The following is a 19,300-nucleotide window of genomic DNA, read 5'->3' as shown; positions in this document are numbered from 1 at the left end:
TTCCTAGGCCAACATTTGCCCCCTTAAACACAACACTCCTTCCCAAAAATAAACCCTCTTTGAGCTGCATGTGAACCTCCCTCAGCGAGACGTTCCTTGGTCGCGGGGTACCCGCAGGAGGAGCAGGGTGCAGGCTGGGGTGGGGGAGGGCACGTAGCATCGAAAGGTGTGGCGTTACCACAGACTACTTGATTCCATACAGACGGAGGTGGCCTAGCGACATGGGGGAAGAGGGAAGCCTGCGCTATGTCACTGGGCACCACGGTGGGGGGGATGGTTAGGGACATCGACTATCACGTCACCAACTCTGAGGAGGATCAACTGTTCCCCCATCATAATGCCAGCTGCTGCTGTGTAGGATTATCACAGTGGAGGGCCCTTTATAAGGCCAGGCAAAATGAAAGAAATCAGAAGAGCTCAGGCACGAGGTTAATATTCAGCAGTGACTCCTGACTCATTCCAACTTTTGCGCTGAAGCACTTTGTAATCGGACTGACTCTTTGTGATAAAAACACACACAGACACAGAGTCCTTGCAGCAACTTCTTGAAAAAAAAAGTAACCAATCGAGTGAGGCAAGGAGGTCAGAATGGGCTGGTTTGATCTAGAGTTTGATTACCGAGGCCGGGTTATATTAAAAAAAAGGGATCAGCCATTACACCCTCCTGCTGCAAAGACACTCAGAGGATTCCAGGCCCCAGGTCAGTCACGGTCAGGAGTGTACTCCAAGACCGGAGGTTTCATGCTGGCGATGCCTCCCTATTCGGAGAAGAACGACCTGGATAAGGATGAGGCGCAGATCGAGACGGTGGAGCTCGACAACCAGTCCCAGGCCGGGGGGACGGAGAGGGAGGGCGAGAATTTGGAGCAGGAGGGCGCTGAGGAGAGCCATGGTTCCTACAAACGCTACCTATCAGCTGACGAGGGGCAGAGCGCGACCAGAAAGGCGGTGCAGAGGATACTCAAGATCTTGAAACGTAAGTTGAACCGTGAGGCATTGGTCAGGCGAACAGTGTCAGATGTCAAAGCACGGAGAGTGGCCATTCAGCCAGTCATCCCCGCGCCGTTACTTGCAAAGTCCAGAATCAATCCCACTGCCCTTCTTTCTCCATAGCCCTGTATCAATTCCCAAACCAATCCCACTGCCCCGTTCCCTCCACATAGCCCTGTATCAATCCCCAAACCAAACCCACTTCCCTTTCTTTCCCCATGATCCTGTATCAATCCCCAAAGTAATCCCACTGTCCTGCTCTCTCCCCGTAGCTCCATATCAATCCCCAAACTAAACCCACTGCCCTGCTTTCTCCATAGCCCTGTATCAATCCCCAAACCCATCCAACTTCCCCATTTTCTCCCCATAGCCCTGTATCAATCCCCAAACTAATCCCACTGTCCCGCTCTCTCCCCATAGCCCTGTATCAATCCCCAAACTAATCCCACTGTCCCGCTCTCTCCCCATAGCTCTAAATCAATTCCCAAACTAATCCCTCTGCCCTGCTTTCTCCATAGTCCTGCATCAATCTCCAAACTAAACACACTGCCCTCCTTTCGCCATAGCCCTGTATCAATCCCCAAACTAATCCCACTGCCCCACATTCTCCCCATAGCCCTGTATCAGTCCCCAAACTAATCCCATTCCCCCCTCTCTCCCCACAGTCCTGTATCAATCCCCAAACTAATCCTACTGTCCCGCTTTCTTCCCATAGCCCTGTAACAATCCCCAAACTAACACCACTGCCCTGCTCCCTCCCTGTAGCCGTGTAGCCCTGTATCACTCCCAAACCAATCCCACAGCTCTTCTCTCTCCTCATAACTGCTCCACTCTCTCTCTCCATGGCCCTGTTTCAATCTCAATCCAATCCTACTGCCCCGCAGTGAATGGTCCAAGCATTGCTCAATGCAGCATTTCAATTGACAAGAGTTTGATAATGGTCTGGGAGCTGATCCTGGCCTTGATGTGTCCTGTTCCATTACAGCGTTCATACTGTCGGTACGGAAGCAGATCCTGAAATTCGGAGAGGATTGGATTTTTCTTTTCCTGCTGGGTATGTTCATGGCCACCATTAGCTTCAGCCTGGACGTGATCACTTCAAAATTTCAGAGAGGTAACAAAGGATTTTCTGCTGGGTGAGAAATTGCCTCGAAGTCTTTACTTCCTGTCGTATAGCAACAGCTTGGAAATACTAGCTTGAAAATTCATGTCAGGGAAAAGGTATTTTAATTCTACCATTGAGGCACACAGCATAGACGGAAGCCATTCAGCCCAGCCAACTTGTACCAGCTCAGAGCTCATCAGTCGATCCCTCTCCCTTTGTTGTTTCCCCAGAACCTCAGAGTAATATTTTCCTTTTTTTATTGATTTCTCTGGTTCCCCTTCTGAAAGTTCCTATTGAATCTGCACCCACTGGCCTTTCAGGCAGTGCATTCTAGATCACAACCACTCACCACTATTCAAAAAGAAAAGAAATTGGCCTTATCTCGAGTCTGGCTTACTTGCCACTGATTGGAAACTCTGTCCCTATGGTTACTGATCCCCTTGCAAGTGGAAACAATCTCTCCTTGGTTATTCTATCAAAAGCCCTCACAATTTTTAAGGCCTCAGTTAAATCACCCATTGGTTTTCCCTGTTGCAGGAAAAGCGTGGAACAATAAAGCATAGGAAGATCCCCTCCCCTCCACGTCCAACCATGTACCAAATGAAAGTAATCCCTTCTGCCTGTCCTTGGTCCATATGCCTCCATGTCTTGCATGTTCATGTGTTTATCTAAAAGCCCCATAAATGTCCCTATCATATCCTTCTCCACCAGCACCCCCGCAATGTGTTCCAGACCCCTACCTCCCTCTGTATAAAACAACCTGCCCCCACACATCTCCTTTGAGCTTTCCCCTTCTCACCTTAAATGCATCCCCCCTGGTATTAGACATTTCAACTCCAGGAAAAAGATTCTGACTGTCAACCCTATCTGTTCCTCTCTTAATTTTATGGATTTCTATCAAGCCTCCCCTCAGCTGCTCCAGAGAAAACAACCTGAGTTTTTCTAGCCTCTCCTTATAGCTCATACCCTCTAATCTAGACCACATCCTCTTCTGCACCTATCCCAAAGCCTCTGCATCTTTCCAGTAATGTGGCGACCAGAATTGAACGCAAGTGTGGCTGAACTGAAGTCTTATAAAGGTACAACATGACATCCTGACTCTTGTACTCAATTCTCTGATCAATAAGTGCAAGTATGTCAAAGGCCTTCTTTAGCACCCTGTGGTAAAGATACCTGCGTGGCCACTTTCAGGGTGGTATGGTCTTGAAAGTCAAGATCCCTCTTTACATCCATACTGTTCAGGGTCCTGCCAAAACTCAACTTTTGGTGTTTCTCCAAATAGTCAAAGTCCCTCATTAATGGTACCTGTCAGCACCCCCCCCACCACCACCACCACCACCACCACCACCCCCCCCACCACCACCACCACCACCACCACCCCCACCACCACCACCCCCACCCCCACCACCCCCACCACCACCACCACCACCCCCACCCCCACCACCACCCCCACCCCCACCACCACCCCCACCACCACCACCACCACCACCACCACCACCACCACCCCCACCACCACCACCAACCACACCACCACCACCACAAACCCCCCCCCCACCACCAACCCCCCCACCCCCACCAACACACCCCCCACCCCCCCCCCCCACCACCACCACCCCCCCCCCACCCACCCCCCCCACCACCACCACCACCACCACCCACATCCCCACCACCACCCTCTCCACCACCACCACCACCACCACCACCCCCCCATCACCACCACCCCCCCCCACCACCACCCCCCCCCACCACCACCACCCCCCCCCACCACCACCCCCCACCACCACCACCCCCCCACCACCACCACCACCACCACCACCCCCACCACCACCACCACCACCCCCCCATCACCACCACCACCCCCCCACCACCACCCCCCCACCCCCAACCCACCCCCCCACCACCCCCCCCACCCCCCCCCCCACCACCACCACCACCACCACCACCCCCACAACCCCCACCACCCCCACCACCACCACCCCCACCACCACCACCACCACCACCACCCCCACCACCACCACCCCCACCACCCCCCCCCATCACCACCACCACCCCCCCCACCACCACCCCCCCCACCACCACCACCACCACCACCACCACCACCCCCCCCACCACCACCACCACCACCACCACCACCCCCCCCACCACCACCACCACCACCACCACCACCACCACCACCACCACCACCACCACCACCACCCCCACCACCCCCACCACCACCACCACCACCACCACCCCCACCACCACCACCCCCACCACCACCAAAGGCTTGTCATTCTTCCTAACCCATGGTGCTCAGATATGACCACAAAACTCCAATGGCGCTTAGAGATAGTAACAGTTAGTCCTCTATAATTATACAGTTTAATTTGAGGGAGACAGTGGTGTAGTGAGAGGGTCACTGGGTTAATAATCCACAGGTCTAGGCTAATATTCTGGGGATGTAAGTTCATAACTGGGCGGCACGGTGGCACAGTGGTTAGCGCTGCTGCCTCACAGCGCCTGAGACCCGGGTTCAATTCCCGACTCAGGCGACTGACTGTGTGGAGTTTGCACGTTCTCCCCGTGTCTGCGTGGGTTTCCTCCGGGTGCTCCGGTTTCCTCCCACACTCCAAAAATGTGCGGGTCAGGTGAATTGGCCATGCTAAATTGCCCGTAGTGGTAGGTAAGGGGTAAATGTAGGGGTATGGGTGGGTTTCGCTTCGGCGGGTCGGTGTGGACTTGTTGGGCCGAAGGGCCTGTTTCCACACTGTAAGTCTAATCTAAAAAAAATCTAATCTAAAAAAACCCCAACACAGCAGCCAGTGAAATTTAAATGCATTTCATAAAATCCAACAGTCATTAAACAAAAATCATATAGTTCACTAATGTCCTTTCGGGACAGAAATCTGTTGTCCTTACCTGGTCTGACCAAGGTGTCACTCCAGTCCCATAGCAATGTGACGGTTAATATTTGGCAGCGGGTGAAACTTCAGTTCAATGAGTGCATCTGGGAATTGTGTGTAGCTAGTCTCGGTAATGGTCAGCAGGATGACCATCAAGACAACCACCGCACAGAGGGTGGTGAGTGCCCTGGTGGAGACAAGTATAATAATCAGTGTTTAAGAAACATTTGGATAGATACATGGATGGGAAAGGTATGGAGGGATATGGACCAAACATAGGCAAATGGGACTAGTTAATTGTGAAAACTGGGCAACATGGATAAGTTGGGCCGAAGGGCCTGTTTCCATGCTGCAGATCTCAATGGCTGTGTCAACATTTCTTGTTTAAAATCTATCTGATTCACTAATGCCCTTTAGAGAAAGAATTCTGCTGTCCTTCCCTGATTTTGCCTACATGTGACTTCAGACCCACAGCAAATGGGTAGGCTGGTAAATGGCGTGGTGAGCCACTCTGTGATTTGGGAGGGCAACAAATATTGGCCCACTTCCTGTAAAAGGATTTCCTACTTACCTTGGTGGATCTCCATTGGGTAATCTGAGGGGCAGATCACACTAGCAAGATAACCTTGCAATGTGGTTCTGCTGAGAGCTTTTGCAGGGTTTCCACGGTTCCTTCATGTGATGTGGGCATGATTCCTGATGAAAGGGTTTTGCCCGAAACATCAATCCTCCTGCTCCTCGGATGCTGTCTGACCTGCTGTGCTTTTCCAGCACCATACTCTCAACTCTAATCTCTCGCATCTGCAGTCCTCATTTCCACCCATCACTGACCTGGACCAGCGTTTGTTGCCCATCCTTAATTGCCCCTTGAGCTGAGGGTTCACTTTAGAGGGCAGTTGAAGTCAACCTCATTGTTGAGGTACATATGGGCCAGGTCAGATAAGGACGGCAGATTTCCATCCCTAATATTCTTCAGAGTTTTAACTTGGGCCTCAAGATTACTGACTGAAAAATGTGTTGCTGGAAAAGCACAGCAGGTCAGGCAGCATCCAAGGAGCAGGAGAATTGACGTTTCGGGCATGAGCCCTTCTTCAGGAATGCCCGAAATGTCGATTCTCCTGCTCCTTGGATGCTGCCTGACCTGCTGCACTTTTCCAGCAACACATGATCTCCAGCATCTGCAGTTCTCATTTTCTCCTCAGGATTTAGGCACGGTGGCACAGTGGTTAGCACTGTTGCCTCACAGCGCCAGGGACCTGGGTTCAATTCCTGACTCAGGCGACTGACTGTGTGGAGTTTGTACGTTCTCCCCGTGTCTGCGTGGGTTTCCTCCAGGTGCTCCGGTTTCCTCCCACAGTCCAAAGATGTGCAGGTCAGGTGAATTGGCCATGCTAATTGCCTAACATGGTGTTAGGTCAATTAGTCAGAGGGAACCGGGTCTGGGTGGGTTACTCTTCGGAGGGTCGGTGTGGACTAGTTGGGCCAAAGGGCCTGTTTCCACACTGTAGGGAAACTAATCTAATCATATTCTACATGGGTGGCACAGTGGTTAGCACTGCTGCCTCACAGCGCCAGAGACCCGGGTTCATTTCCCGCCTCAGGCGACTGACTGTGTGGAGTTTGCACGTTCTCCCTGTGTCTGCGTGGGTTTCCTCCGGGTGCTCCGGTTTCCTCCCACAATCCAAAGATGTGCGGGTCAGGTGAATTGGCCATGCTAAATTGCCCGTAGTGTTAGGTAAGGGGTAAATGTAGGGGTATGAGTGGGCTGCGCTTCGGCGGGTCGGTGTGGAATTGTTGGGCCGAAGGGCCTGTTTCCACACTGTAAGTAATCTAATCTAATTAACCATTGGTCAATATACCATTAACAAATGTCTTGGACTCTCTCCTGAGAACATGGGGAGGCAAAAACACAAGCAGAAGGTTTCAGATATTATCAAAGAGTTAATGGCAGGTCCAAGCCACTGCCCACCTCGAAAGGTCAGAACGCAGGAGTGCAGTTGGCAATTGATCAGTAGTTGTTGGCATATTGGTAACATCATATTGGCCACTGTTAAAGCAGTTTCAGCTCCCAATACACCACAGCAGCCATGTGGAATTTAAATTCAGTGAATGAAATCTGGTTTCTCAGTCATGGTGATCATAACAGTATTGTCAATTACTGTAAAAACCCATCAGGTGTCCTTCAGGTCAAGTTGTCGACAGTCTCTACCTTCATTCCTGAACACCTCTTGTTACAACCATGGCTTATCGATGGATTTTGGAATAGAATAAATAGACCCTTAACTGTGAAGACAGTTGCAGGAGACTGGTTTCACTCTGAGAGGCATGCCACAGAAGATGCCAACTCACTATCTGTAAATCCATCTTGTTAATTGGAGCAATCCCAACAGCCTGGAATGTTACCCTTCCTTCTTTTCCAAATAAGGGACTGATTCCATAAGTGCTATAGCCATCGTGCTTTGCTCTGGCTCCTGTTTCACGCAAGCGAATGACTGCATGGGGTTTGCACGTTCTCCCCGTCGTCTGCATAGTTTCCTTTGGGTGCTCCGGGTTCCTCCCACAGTCCAAAGATCTGCAGGTTAGGGTGGATTGGCCATGGGAAATGCACGGGTAGGGTCTGGGTGGGGTGCTCTTTGGAGGGTCGGTGCAGACCCAATGGACCGAATGGCATGCTTTACAGTGTAGGGACTCTATGATTCTTATGAATGACTTAAACCCAAGACAAGTGAGTGTAGTGACTGCACAGAATAAGAGCTCATAGTGTCGGGGGTAACGTATTAGCATGAGCAAAGGATTGGTTGGGTGAACAGGAAGCAGTGAAGATGCATAGATAAGTAATTTTCAGGTCAGTATGATTATACCTAATATGATATTTGCGAACTATACTAATCATTTGGATGGAGGGACCAAATGTATGGTTGTTGAGTTTGCAGGTGGCATTAACTGGGCATTGCACACAGTATTGGCAGCAGCATAAAATTCCATCAAAATATTGATGTGATTAGGTGAATGGGCAGAGCTATGGCAGATGGTTGTTAATGCAAGCAGGCGCAAGATCATTCATTTCAGACCAAGGGAGGAACGATCAGGGTATTCCTTCGAAGATACTGCATCAAATACACAGGGTGTCCAGTGAGATTTGGAGGGTTCAGGTGCCTAACTCTAAAATGCCATGAAACAGGCACAGAAAACAGTCAAGAGGGCTAATGGAATGCTGGCCTGCAAATCTAAAGGGGTTTTGGGGCAGCATGCTGGCTCAGTGGTTAGCACTGTTGCCTCAGGGACCCGGGTTCGATTCTAGCCTCGGGTGACTGTCTATGTGGAGTTTGTACACTCTCCCCGTGTCAGCATGGGTTTCCTCCGGGTGCTCTGGTTTCTTCCCACAATCCAAAGTTGAGCTGGCCAAGTGAATTGGCCATGCTAAATTGCCGATAGTGTTAGGTCCATTAGTTAGAGGTACAGTAGCGCCTCGACTTACAAACTTAAGCCGTTCCGGGACCCGGTTCGTGAACCGAAAAGTTCCCGAACTGAATCAATTTTTCCCATTGTTCGGATAGCGTAAGAATGCTTGGACGGCTGTTCACAGCGCACGCGCCAAAGACGGACTGAATGAGATCACGCGGGGCCTGAGAGCTTTTGCGTTCAACAAGCGCGTATCAAAGCAGAACAATGAAACCATGTGGTTGCACACGGGCTTTTTGCGTTCATACCTTCGTTCGTACCTTGAATTTCATACGTACATTGAAGCAAAATTTTACGTACAATCCTACTTGTAAACTTGTTTGTTCATGAACGGGGTGGTTCATATGTCAAGGTGCTACTATATATATAGGGTAGGGGAATGGGTCTGGGTGGGTTACTCTTCGGAGGGTATCAGGGTATTAACAGGCAAAGACCATGGAGAAAGTGAGGACTGCAGATGTTGGAGATCAGAGTCAAAAAGTGTGACACTGGAAAAGCACAGCCGGTAAGGCAGCATCCAAGGAGCAGGAGGGTCGATGTTTCGGGCAAAAGCTCTTCATCAGGAATCATGTCAATGATGCCCACATCACAGGAAGAACACAGAGGACCCTTGGGAGCCCTGCAAAAGCTCTCATGGTGACTGCCAGCAGAACCAGTGTGACCCACCTTGCAAGGTTACCTTGCTATTGTGATCTGCTCGAAACGTTGACTCTCCTGCTCCTCAGATGCTGCCTGACTGGCTGTGCTTTTCCAGCTGCACACTTTTTGACATAGAAAAGGTAAACTATTTGCACTGATTTAAGATTCTAGAACCAGGAGACATGGTCTAAGAATTAGGGCCAGAACATTCAGGAGGGATGTGAGAAAACACTTCAACACACAAAGGGTGGTATAAGTTGAGAAGTCTCTTCCTCAAATGGCAGTCGATGCTAATTCATTTCTTGAATTTAAATCCGAGATAGACATTTTTATTAAGCAAGGGCTAAGGACCCAAGGCAGGCAGTTAGAGCTAGGCCACAGATCAGCCATGATCTTACTGAGTGGCAGAGCAACCTTAGGGAGCTATTCCTGCATGTGTGTTCCTGGAATATTGTCGATTACTGCAAGGGGGACGCAATATAAATGCAGAGATGTTTTGCTATGGCCATACAGGACATTGGTGAGACCACATGTAAAGTACTCTATGCAATTTTGGTCTCCTCAATTAAGAAAGGAATAATTTATATTAAATACAGTTCAGAGAATGTTCATGCAACAGATCCTGGGATGGGAATGGTTATCTTGTCAGGAAAGGTTTGAATATAAGTAGACAAGAAATAGGAGTCAGGGGTAGGCCATTTAGTCCCTCAAGAATGCTTTGCTATTCAACAAGATCATGGCTGTGAACCTTTGGAACTGTCTTCCCCAGAGAGCGGTGGAGACAGGACGCAGTATTTTTAAGGCAGATGTCAATAAGTTCTTGACCGACAAGAGGGTCAAGGGTTATGGGGAGAAAGTAGTGTTAAGACAGAGCATCCAGGACTTTACTGAAAAGTAAGCAAGCTTAACGGGCCAAATGGCCTACCCTTGCTCCCAATTAATTGGGCCACGTGCGTGTTTATGTACGTAAAGGGTATCGTGTCGAAGAAAGGTTGGTTGTATGGAGGGGGGGAATGGATGTTGGCTGAATTATGTTATAGGTATTACATTAGATTCCCTACAGTGTGGAAACAGGCCCAACCAGTCCACACCGACCCTCCAAAGAGTAACCCACCCAGACCCATTTCCCTCTGACTGATGCACTACGGGTAATCTAGCACGGCCAATTCACCTGAGTTGCTCATCCTTGGGAGGAGAGAATGTGCAAACTCCACACAGACAGTCATCCAAGGCTGGAATTGAACCTGGGACCCTGGTGCTGTGAGGCAGTAGTGCTAACCACTGAGCCACCATGCTCTTTTAAAAGCCTCCCACTCCCCAATCATCCCTTTACCTGTGAATAGCCTCCCCCAATGAAATTTAGAAAGGTCCTGTCCAATACCATCAAAATTAGCCTTACTCTAATTTAGAACTTCAACTTTTTAATCAGTTCTGTTCTTTTCCATAACTATTTTAAAATTAATAGAATTGTCCCAAAGTGCCCCCCCCCCCATTGACACTTTATACATTAATGAGCTGGTATGTTAAGGTGCTGCTTGTTATGAAGGTTGTTAAGTTACCAGTGTTGAGCATCGAAGCAGGGGTAGAGCATATGGTCCTGAAAGCCAGCTCCACCATTCAATAGGATTATGTCTGATTATCCAACTCAGTGCCTTGACTACCATCTATAAAGGCCAATCCCCACAGTTTCATTTCCAATCAAATTCCTAACTCCTGTTAGAGCCTGGAGATCTGAAAGGCTTGGTTTGCATGTTGCCGGCCTGATAGTAAAAGCAACTTGAGGTTTGCAAGAATTAATACGATCTTGAGTTCAAAAGGTTGCTAGGGCCCTGTGATTGGGACTGCGAAAAAGGAAGCCTTAGCCACTCTGAGATTGCGGTTAGGCGATTTGTTATTTTGTAAACTTTCTCAACGCAGCTACATCTTGCAAAAAAATGTGACAACAAGGAAAAGAAGGAACAGTGACAAGGTGCACAGGGTAGATTCACAAGAGTCTTTGGCAAGATGTAGTCAAAACAGCCATGGAACCCCTACAGTGCCATCTGGCTCATCAAGTCTGCACCAACCCTCTGCAGAGCATCCCACCCCCTGTACCTAGCCCACTGTGGGCAATTTAACACAGTCAAGATTAGAGTGGTGCTGGAAAAGCGCAGCAGGTCTGGCAGCATTCATTAGATTACTTACAGTGTGGAAACAGGCCCTTCGGCCCAACAAGTCCACACCGACCCACCGAAGCGCAACCCACCCATACCCCTAACCTAACACTACGGGCAATTTAGCATGGCCAATTCACCTGACCCGCACATCTTTGGACTGTGGGAGGAAACCGGAGCACCCGGAGGAAACCCACGCAGACACGGGGAAAACGTGCAAACTCCACACAGTCAGTCGCCTGAGTCAGGAATTGAACCCGGGTCTCAGGCGCTGTGAGACAGCAGTGCTAACCACTGTGTCACCGTGCCACCCATTCGAGGAGCAGGAAAATCGACAAAAGCCCTTCATCAGGAATATTTCAATCAGCTCTATTCCTGATGAAGGCCTTTTGCCCAAAACGTCGATTTTCCTGCTGTTCGGATGCTGACAGACCTACTGTGCTTTTCCAGCACCACTCTAACCTACAGTCTGCACTTTTGCAATTTAACACAACCAACCCACCTAACCTGCACACCCTGAGAACTGTGAGAGGAAACCAGAGCACCCATGGAGGAAACCCATGCAGATAAAGGGCTATCTCCCAAGGCTGGGATTGAACCCGGGTGCCGGATGCTATGGGATAGCAGTGCGAACCATTGAGCCACCCGTGCTACCCCCACAATGGCTGTTGTTCAGCTATAGACACGGTGAATATTCATTAATCAGTGATTAAAGCCTCTCATTTCAAGTGTTTGTTTGCTAGTTGGCATCCTACTCCGGCTGTGTCGTCCTGTGCATCACAATTCAGACATCAATTTACTGGAAATACCTCTGTCCACAGATAAAGAACGGTATTTAATTTTAATGGAAAATCCAAACCAGTCAGTGATCCGAAGCTAAAACGAACAGTTGATCTGCGATTGGCTTCAGTGGATTGGACCTTGTTCCTTTCAGGAAGGTTTTCATGTTCACAAATGACTTGCTCCCATTCCATTCCAGTGAGCTGGGCCGGTGAACCCAGACACTGGCACACTCAGGGTGCTTGATGGTTCAGGTGGGCGGAGGGTGTGCACTCCCTCTGATGTCCAGTCCTTACCTCTGTACGTTCCCAGTGAGGTCTCCCTTTCCTGAATGAACCTTCTCCATCTTGGTGGTCTCTGGCAAGGATCACTCACGAGTTTGCTGCAGGACTGTTTGTTTAACCTCCTCGGAGGGGGGGTGGAATTTGAATTCAATTTCTTTTTAAATATCTGGAATTAAGAGTCTAATGATGACCACGGAAGCCATTGTTGATTGTTGGAAAAACGTCCTCTGGGGAAGGAAACTGCTATCTCTACCTGGTCTGGCCTAAGTGACTGCACAATGCAGTTGATTCTTAACTGACCTCTGGGCAATTAGGGATGGGCAGAAAATGCTGCCTAGTCAGTGATGCCCATATCTCATGAATGAATAAAGAAAATGATAGTTGATTTGGGAGATGCCGCTGCTGCTTGGACTGCCTTCTGGCCAGCAGATTTGGAAGATCTTGTGAAAGCACCATAGTGGATTACCAGGATCCACTGACTCAGATCGGTGGCCTTCATAGAGCAGGCAAGTTAACTGGGCATCTCCATATCCAGGATGCAAATAGTGGAGCTCCCATTTGGTAAAGAGCCCAGCATTTCTAATGTTTTGATGAGACACTAGAACAGTGTTTTTAAATCTCCAATCTTTTTAGATTAGATTACTTACAGTGTGGAAACAGGCCCTTCGTCCCAACAAGCCCACACCGACCCACCCATACCTCTACATTTACCCCTCACCTAACACTACAGGCAATTTAGCATGGCCAATTCACCTAACCTGCACATCTTTGGACTGTGGGAGGAAACCCACGCAGACACGGGGAGAACGTGCAAACTCCACACAGTCAGTCGCCTGAGGCGGCGAATTGAACCCGGGTCCCTGGCGCTGTGAGGCAGCAGTGCTAACCACCGTGTCACCCATTTTCTAGGGGGTGTGAGTGATGTGAGCAAGTCCTGGATTTGTTGTCCATCTCTAATTGCCATTGAACTGACTGGTTTGCTACTATTATTCCAGGGGGCAAATAAGAGTCAACCCCACTGCAGTGGGTCTGGAGTCACGTGTAGGCCAGGCTGGGTAAGGACGGCGAGTTTCCTTCTCTGAGTACATTAGCGAGCCAGATGGGGCTTTTGCAACAATTGATCATCACCATCACTGAAAGTTGCTTTGAATTTTAGATGTATTAACTGGATTGAAACTCCATCAGTTGCGACGGTGGGATTTAAACCCACAACATTAGCTGGGCTTTTGAATTACTCATTCACTGATGTTATCATCATGCTCCCATTTCCCCTTAGCATGTCGAATTGTTCAAGTATATTGGATAAAATTTAATGCAGCAAAGTGAACAGTGAAACATTTTGTTCTGAAGAAAGGGCAAGGCAATATAAAATGGAGGGCATAATTCGAATTGGGCCGTATAATCTGAGAGACCTGGAGGCATACTCTTTTGCAAACCAGTAGAACAAGTCAATAACTAACCAACCTACTCAGAGGTGTCATGACACACCTCTGGTGCAGGTGGGACTTGACCCCAGGCCTCCCTGATCTCAGATAGGGGCTCCACCACTAGAGGGCCCTCTAGGCAGAGTACAGGGGACATTTACAAGCAGGGCTTGAAAGTCAAGCGCAGGAGTTGAGGAAAGATTGGATAGATTCAAGTTAGAACAGAGGAGGCTGAGGAGTGTAATAATTGGGGTGTATAATAGAATGAGGGCCTGGGAAGAATCATTTCCACTTGTAAAGAGGTCAGTTATCAGGGGGCATGAATTTAACATGATTTGTGCTGTAGCTGGGCATGAGGAGAAACCTAACTCAGAGGCCGGTGATTGTCTGAAATTTGCTACAGACACCCAAAACTTATCATAAATGAACCTGAATCTGACCTGAAGCACTGATGCCTGCAAGGCTATGGACCCGAAGATGGGATCAAATGGACAGCGAAATTTATTTCTTTTCAGCTGCTCAGTTTGATGGGTTGAATGATCATAATGTTCCAAAGGTTTCTTAAAGTTTTATGAACTGTCAAAAGTTGCTATATAAATGCAAGTCTTTTTCTAATTTCCCTTGGAGGAGAGACTGATTGGAACAAAATCTACCACGCCTGCTTAATATATAACTACAGCGATTGGTGTGATAAACAAGGCCAGAGTGACCAATTAACTATTGTAAAGATTGAGTAAATAGCTTTGCTTTTGCCAGGGTCAGAGAACAGATAGATAACGAAGACTATGAAATGCCCTCTAAAATCAGAAAGTGTAGTTAGAGAGATTGACAGAGAGAAAGGACAAATCTACCGTTGAGTGTCTAATTACCTCTGTTATAAGGTTTGATCTGCAGGCTACAAATCCATGCTAATTCTCTGGAGACTTGAGGGTCAATCCCCACCAAGGGGCTGGGGAAGTTTAAATTCGATTAACGTAGGCAGCTCTAGCAAGGAATTTGAAATTATCTTTGCACTGGTTAACATGTTAACTTATTTCAATTAGCTAACTGCGTGGTTGTTAGTTTGAGGTCACATGTGAGGTTGGGAGATGCCCTCCCGAAAGGAGGTTACTGAGCAAGATTTTTCTGAAAATTAACGAAGGTTGTCATTACTGAGGCGAGCCAGATTTAAGTTGCATTGTTAATTGTTAATTACTGTGGGATATAACAGTGCCAATTTTTATCACGCTGTTTAAGGATCCTGTTGTGCACAAATTGGTTGTCATCGTTTCCAAATTATTACATTGGCTGTCACTGGCTGCAAGGCATTTTGGGATGTCCTGTTACAAATCCATTGCCCTTTCCCAGAAATCCCTAGGCTAGCTAGGCAACCTTTACCGAATTGATAGCTAAGGTGGTTAAGCCGGCGTAAGGGATACTTGTCTTTATTAGTCAAAGCATTGAATACATTCGGTGCGTTTGCCTTTATTGGTTAGTACATTGAGTGTAGTAGTTAGGAGGCCAAATTACAGCTATACAGGATATTGGTGAGGCCACTTTTGGAATACTGCGTTCAGTTCTGGTCTCCCTGCCAAAGGAAAGATGCTGTTAAACTTGAAGAGATTCACGAGGATGTTGCTGAGCTTGGACGGTTTGAGCTATAGGGAGAGGCTGAATAAGCTGGGGCTATTCTCCCTGGAGTGATGAGGGGTGACCTCACAGAGGTTTATAAAATCAGGAGGGGCACGGATAGGGTGAATAGTAAAGGTCTTTTCCGCAGCTTATGGATGTCCAAAACTGAAGGGCGTAGGTTTTAAGGTGAGAGGTTCTGGGTGTAGGTTTGCTCGCTGAGCTGGAAGATTCATTTCCAGACATTTTGTGACCATAGTAGGTAACATCTTCAGTGGGTCTCCAGGCGAAGCACTGCTGATGATTTCTGCACTCAGGCCCCTTGGCATCATGGTAGGCCACAAACACATCAACACACTAAAAGCAGCTTATGAACTTGAAAGACCCTATACAGACAACAAGCAAAACTAATGTCATTTACAAAATACCGTGCAAGAACTGTAACAAACACCACGTTGGACAAACAGGCAGAAAACTAGCCACCAGGATACATGAACATCAACTAGCCACACAACAACATGACCCTCTCTCACTAGTATCTTTACATACAGATAAGGAAGGACACCACTTCGACTGGGACAACACATCTATCCTAGGACAAGCCAAAAAGAGACACGCACAAGAATTCCAAAAAGCATGGCATTCCAACCAGAACTCTATCAACAAATACATTGAGTTAGACTCCATTTAACACCCTTTGAGAAAAAGAACAGGAAATGACATCACAGGAAATGACATCACCAACCCAAAGAAACCCAAACATATAAATAGAAAGCAGGAATCAGCAGCAGTGCTTAACCTGGAGGCTCACTGAAGATGTTACCTAGTAGGGTGACGAAACATCTGGAAATGAACCTTCCAGCTCAGTGAGCAAACCTACATCCAGAACCTCAACCTGAGCTACAAATCTTCTCAAAACTCGTTGAGAGGGGATAGATTTATAAAGGACCTAAGGGACAACTTTATTACACAGAAGGTGATGCATGTATGAACTGAGCTGCCAGAGGAAATGAATGAGGCTGGTGCAATTATAACATTTAAAAGGCATCTGGATGGGTACATGAATGGGAAGGGTTTAGAGAGATATGGGTCAAATGCTGGCAAATGGGAGTAGATTAATTTAGTATATCTGGTCAGCATGGATGGATTGGACCGAAAGGTTTGTTTCTGTGCTACACGTCTCTATGACTCTATGACAAGAGCAATGAGGTAATGATGGAGCTGTTAGTTAGGCCACAGCTGGAGTACTATATGCAGTTCTGGTCACCCCATTATAAGAAGGATGTGATCGCATTAGAGTGGGTGTAGAAGAGATTCACCAGGATGTAGGCTGGGGTGGAGTGATTCAGCTATGAAGAGTGACGAGGTAGACTGTGGTTGTTTTCCTTAGAGAAGAGAAGGCTGAGAGGGATCTATTGAGGTCACGGAGTCATAGAACATAGAACATAGAACATAGAAAAATACAGCACAGTACAGGCCCTCTGGCCCTCGATGTTGTGCCGACCGAGCCTACCTAACCTACACTAGCCCAATAACCTCCATATGCTTATCCAATGCCCGCTTGAATGACCATAAAGAGGGACAGTCCACCACTGATACTGGCAGGGCATTCCATGAACTCACAACCCGCTGAGTAAAGAATCTACCCCTAACATCTGTCCTATACCATCCCCTTAATTTAAAGCTGTGTCCCCTAGTAACAGCTGACTCCATACGCGGAAAAAGGTTCTCACTGTCAACCCTATCTAAACCCCTAATCATCTTGTACACCTCTACCAAATCTCCCCTAAACCTTCTTTTCTCCAATGAGAACAGCCCCAAGTGCCTCAGCCTTTCGTCATACGATCTTCCTACCATACCAGGCAACATCCTGGTAAACCTCCTCTGCACCCGTTCCAGTGCCTCCACATCCTTTCTATAGTATGGCGACCAAAACTGCACACAATACTCTGCACCAGAGTCTTATACAACTGCAACATTACCTCAGAACTCCGGAACTCAATTCCTCTACCAATAAAGCCCAGTACGCCATATGCCTTCTTCACAGCACTATTTACCTGGGTGGCAACTTTCAGAGATCTGTGTACATGGACACCAAGATCCCTCTGCTCATCCACACTACCAAGTATCCGACCATTAGCCCAGTAATCCATCATAGATTCATACAGCATAGAAACAGACATTTTGGTCCTACTAGTCTACACCAACCATGTTCCCAAACTAAACTAGTCCCACCCGCCTGCACGTGGCCCATATCCCTCTAAACCTCTCCTATTCATGTACCTATCCTCAAGTCTTTTAAACACTGTAACTGTACCCACATCCACCACTTTCTCTGGTGGTTCATTCCACACACTAACCACTCTCTGCGTAAAAATGTTGCTCCCATGCCCCTTTTAAATCCTTCTCCTCTCACTTTAAAAATATACCCCCTAGTTTTGAACTCCCCCTTATCTATACCTCTCATGATTTTACAAACCTCTGTATGGTCACTCCTCAACCTCCTATGCTCCAGTGAAAAAAGTCCCGGCCTATCCAGCCTCTCCTTATAACTCAAACCCTCCATTCCTGGCAACATTTGGGAAATCTTTTCTGAACTCTTTCCTTTTAACCCTTCCAATAACAGGGAGACCAGAACTGGGCACAGTACTCCAAAAGAGGCCTCACCAATGTCCTGTACAACCTCAACATGATGTATAAAGTTCTGAGAGGCATGGACAAGGTAGACAGGGAGAAACACTTCCCCTTAGTATAGAGATCAGTAGCAAGGAGACCCTGTTTTAATACCGTAAGATATAGGAGCAGAATGAGGTCACTCCGCCCATCGAGTCTGTACTGACATTCTGATAGGGCTAGGGTTCCTCCCTTTAAGGGGAGGAACAGGAGGTTTAGAGGCGATTTTAAGAAAACATCACTCACCCAGAGGGTGGTGGTGTTGTCTAGCACTCACTACCTAAAGAGTGAGTGAGGCAGAAATCCTCAAAACGTTTCAGAACTTTTTGGATAAGCACCATAGCAAACTTGGCCATGGGCTAACTGCTGGGAAATGGAATTCGAATAGATGGGTGTGTGATGACCAACGGTGAACACAATGGATCAAGGGACCCCTTTCTCTTCAGTAAAATCTCAATGACTATGGATTGGGAAATATGATATGGCACGATTGATAGATTAGATTCCCCTGCAGTATGGAAACAGGTCCTTTAGCCAACAAGTCCACACCAACCCTCCAAAGAGTAACTCACCCAGACCCATTCTCCTACACTTACCCCTGACTAATGTACCTAACACTGTGGGCAATTTAGCATGGCCAATTCACCTGACCTGCGCATCTTTGGATTGTGGGAGGAAACCAGAGCACCCGGAGGAAACCCACACAGACAGTCACCTGAGGCTGGAATCAAACCCAGGTCTCTGGTGCTGTGAGGCAGTAGTGCTAACCACTGAGCCACATTGCCAGAGGAGGGGTATTAGGGCTCTGGCCCGAAATGTCGAATTTCCTGTTTTCCTGATGAAGGGCTCTGGCCCGAAACGTCGAATTTCCTGTTCCTTGGATGCTGCCTAACCTGCTGTGCTTTAACCAGCAACACATTTTCAGAGAGGTATTAAAAGCCTGACCTAATTTACAAGCAGTAGATGGTTGGGGAAGCCTCTATCTGCAAGCAGTTTTCACTGTTGTTGTGTTCTGTTTAAGAGAGTTTACCTGTAAGGATTCCACATGCAGTCTGTACACAATGTTGTGACTGTGTCTGCCAGTTAGACTGCTGTGGATCTATGACAAGAGCAATGAGGTAATGATGGAGCTGTTAGTTAGGCCACAGCTGGAGTACTATATGCAGTTCTGGTAACCCCATTATAGGAAGAATGTGATCGCATTAGAGTGGGTGTAGAAGAGATTCACCAGAATGTAGGCTGGGGTGGATCTGTAGACTGCACGCACTAGTCAGTTGTTGCTGTAATGTCTACCTCATCA

At 47.9% G+C, this 19,300-nt stretch overlaps 1 protein-coding gene across 2 annotated transcripts in view; it reads left to right on the top strand.

Annotated features, from left to right (window-relative positions):
• Positions 1–679: 679 nt before the first annotated feature.
• LOC132835291 (chloride channel protein ClC-Kb-like) overlaps positions 680–19,300 on the top strand; it is an 83,241-nt gene continuing 64,620 nt past the window's right edge. For both annotated transcript variants that reach the window (XM_060854711.1, XM_060854710.1), the window contains exons 1-2: positions 680–976; positions 1,976–2,104. In XM_060854711.1, the coding sequence (XP_060710694.1) occupies positions 742–976; positions 1,976–2,104 (364 nt within the window). In that variant the 5' untranslated portion in view covers positions 680–741. The remainder of the gene's footprint in view (positions 977–1,975; positions 2,105–19,300) is intronic.

The sequence above is a fragment of the Hemiscyllium ocellatum genome, chromosome 44 (assembly GCF_020745735.1).
Source record: "Hemiscyllium ocellatum isolate sHemOce1 chromosome 44, sHemOce1.pat.X.cur, whole genome shotgun sequence".
Classification (NCBI taxonomy): domain Eukaryota; kingdom Metazoa; phylum Chordata; class Chondrichthyes; order Orectolobiformes; family Hemiscylliidae; genus Hemiscyllium; species Hemiscyllium ocellatum.
This window is presented reverse-complemented; position numbering and strand designations above follow the sequence as displayed.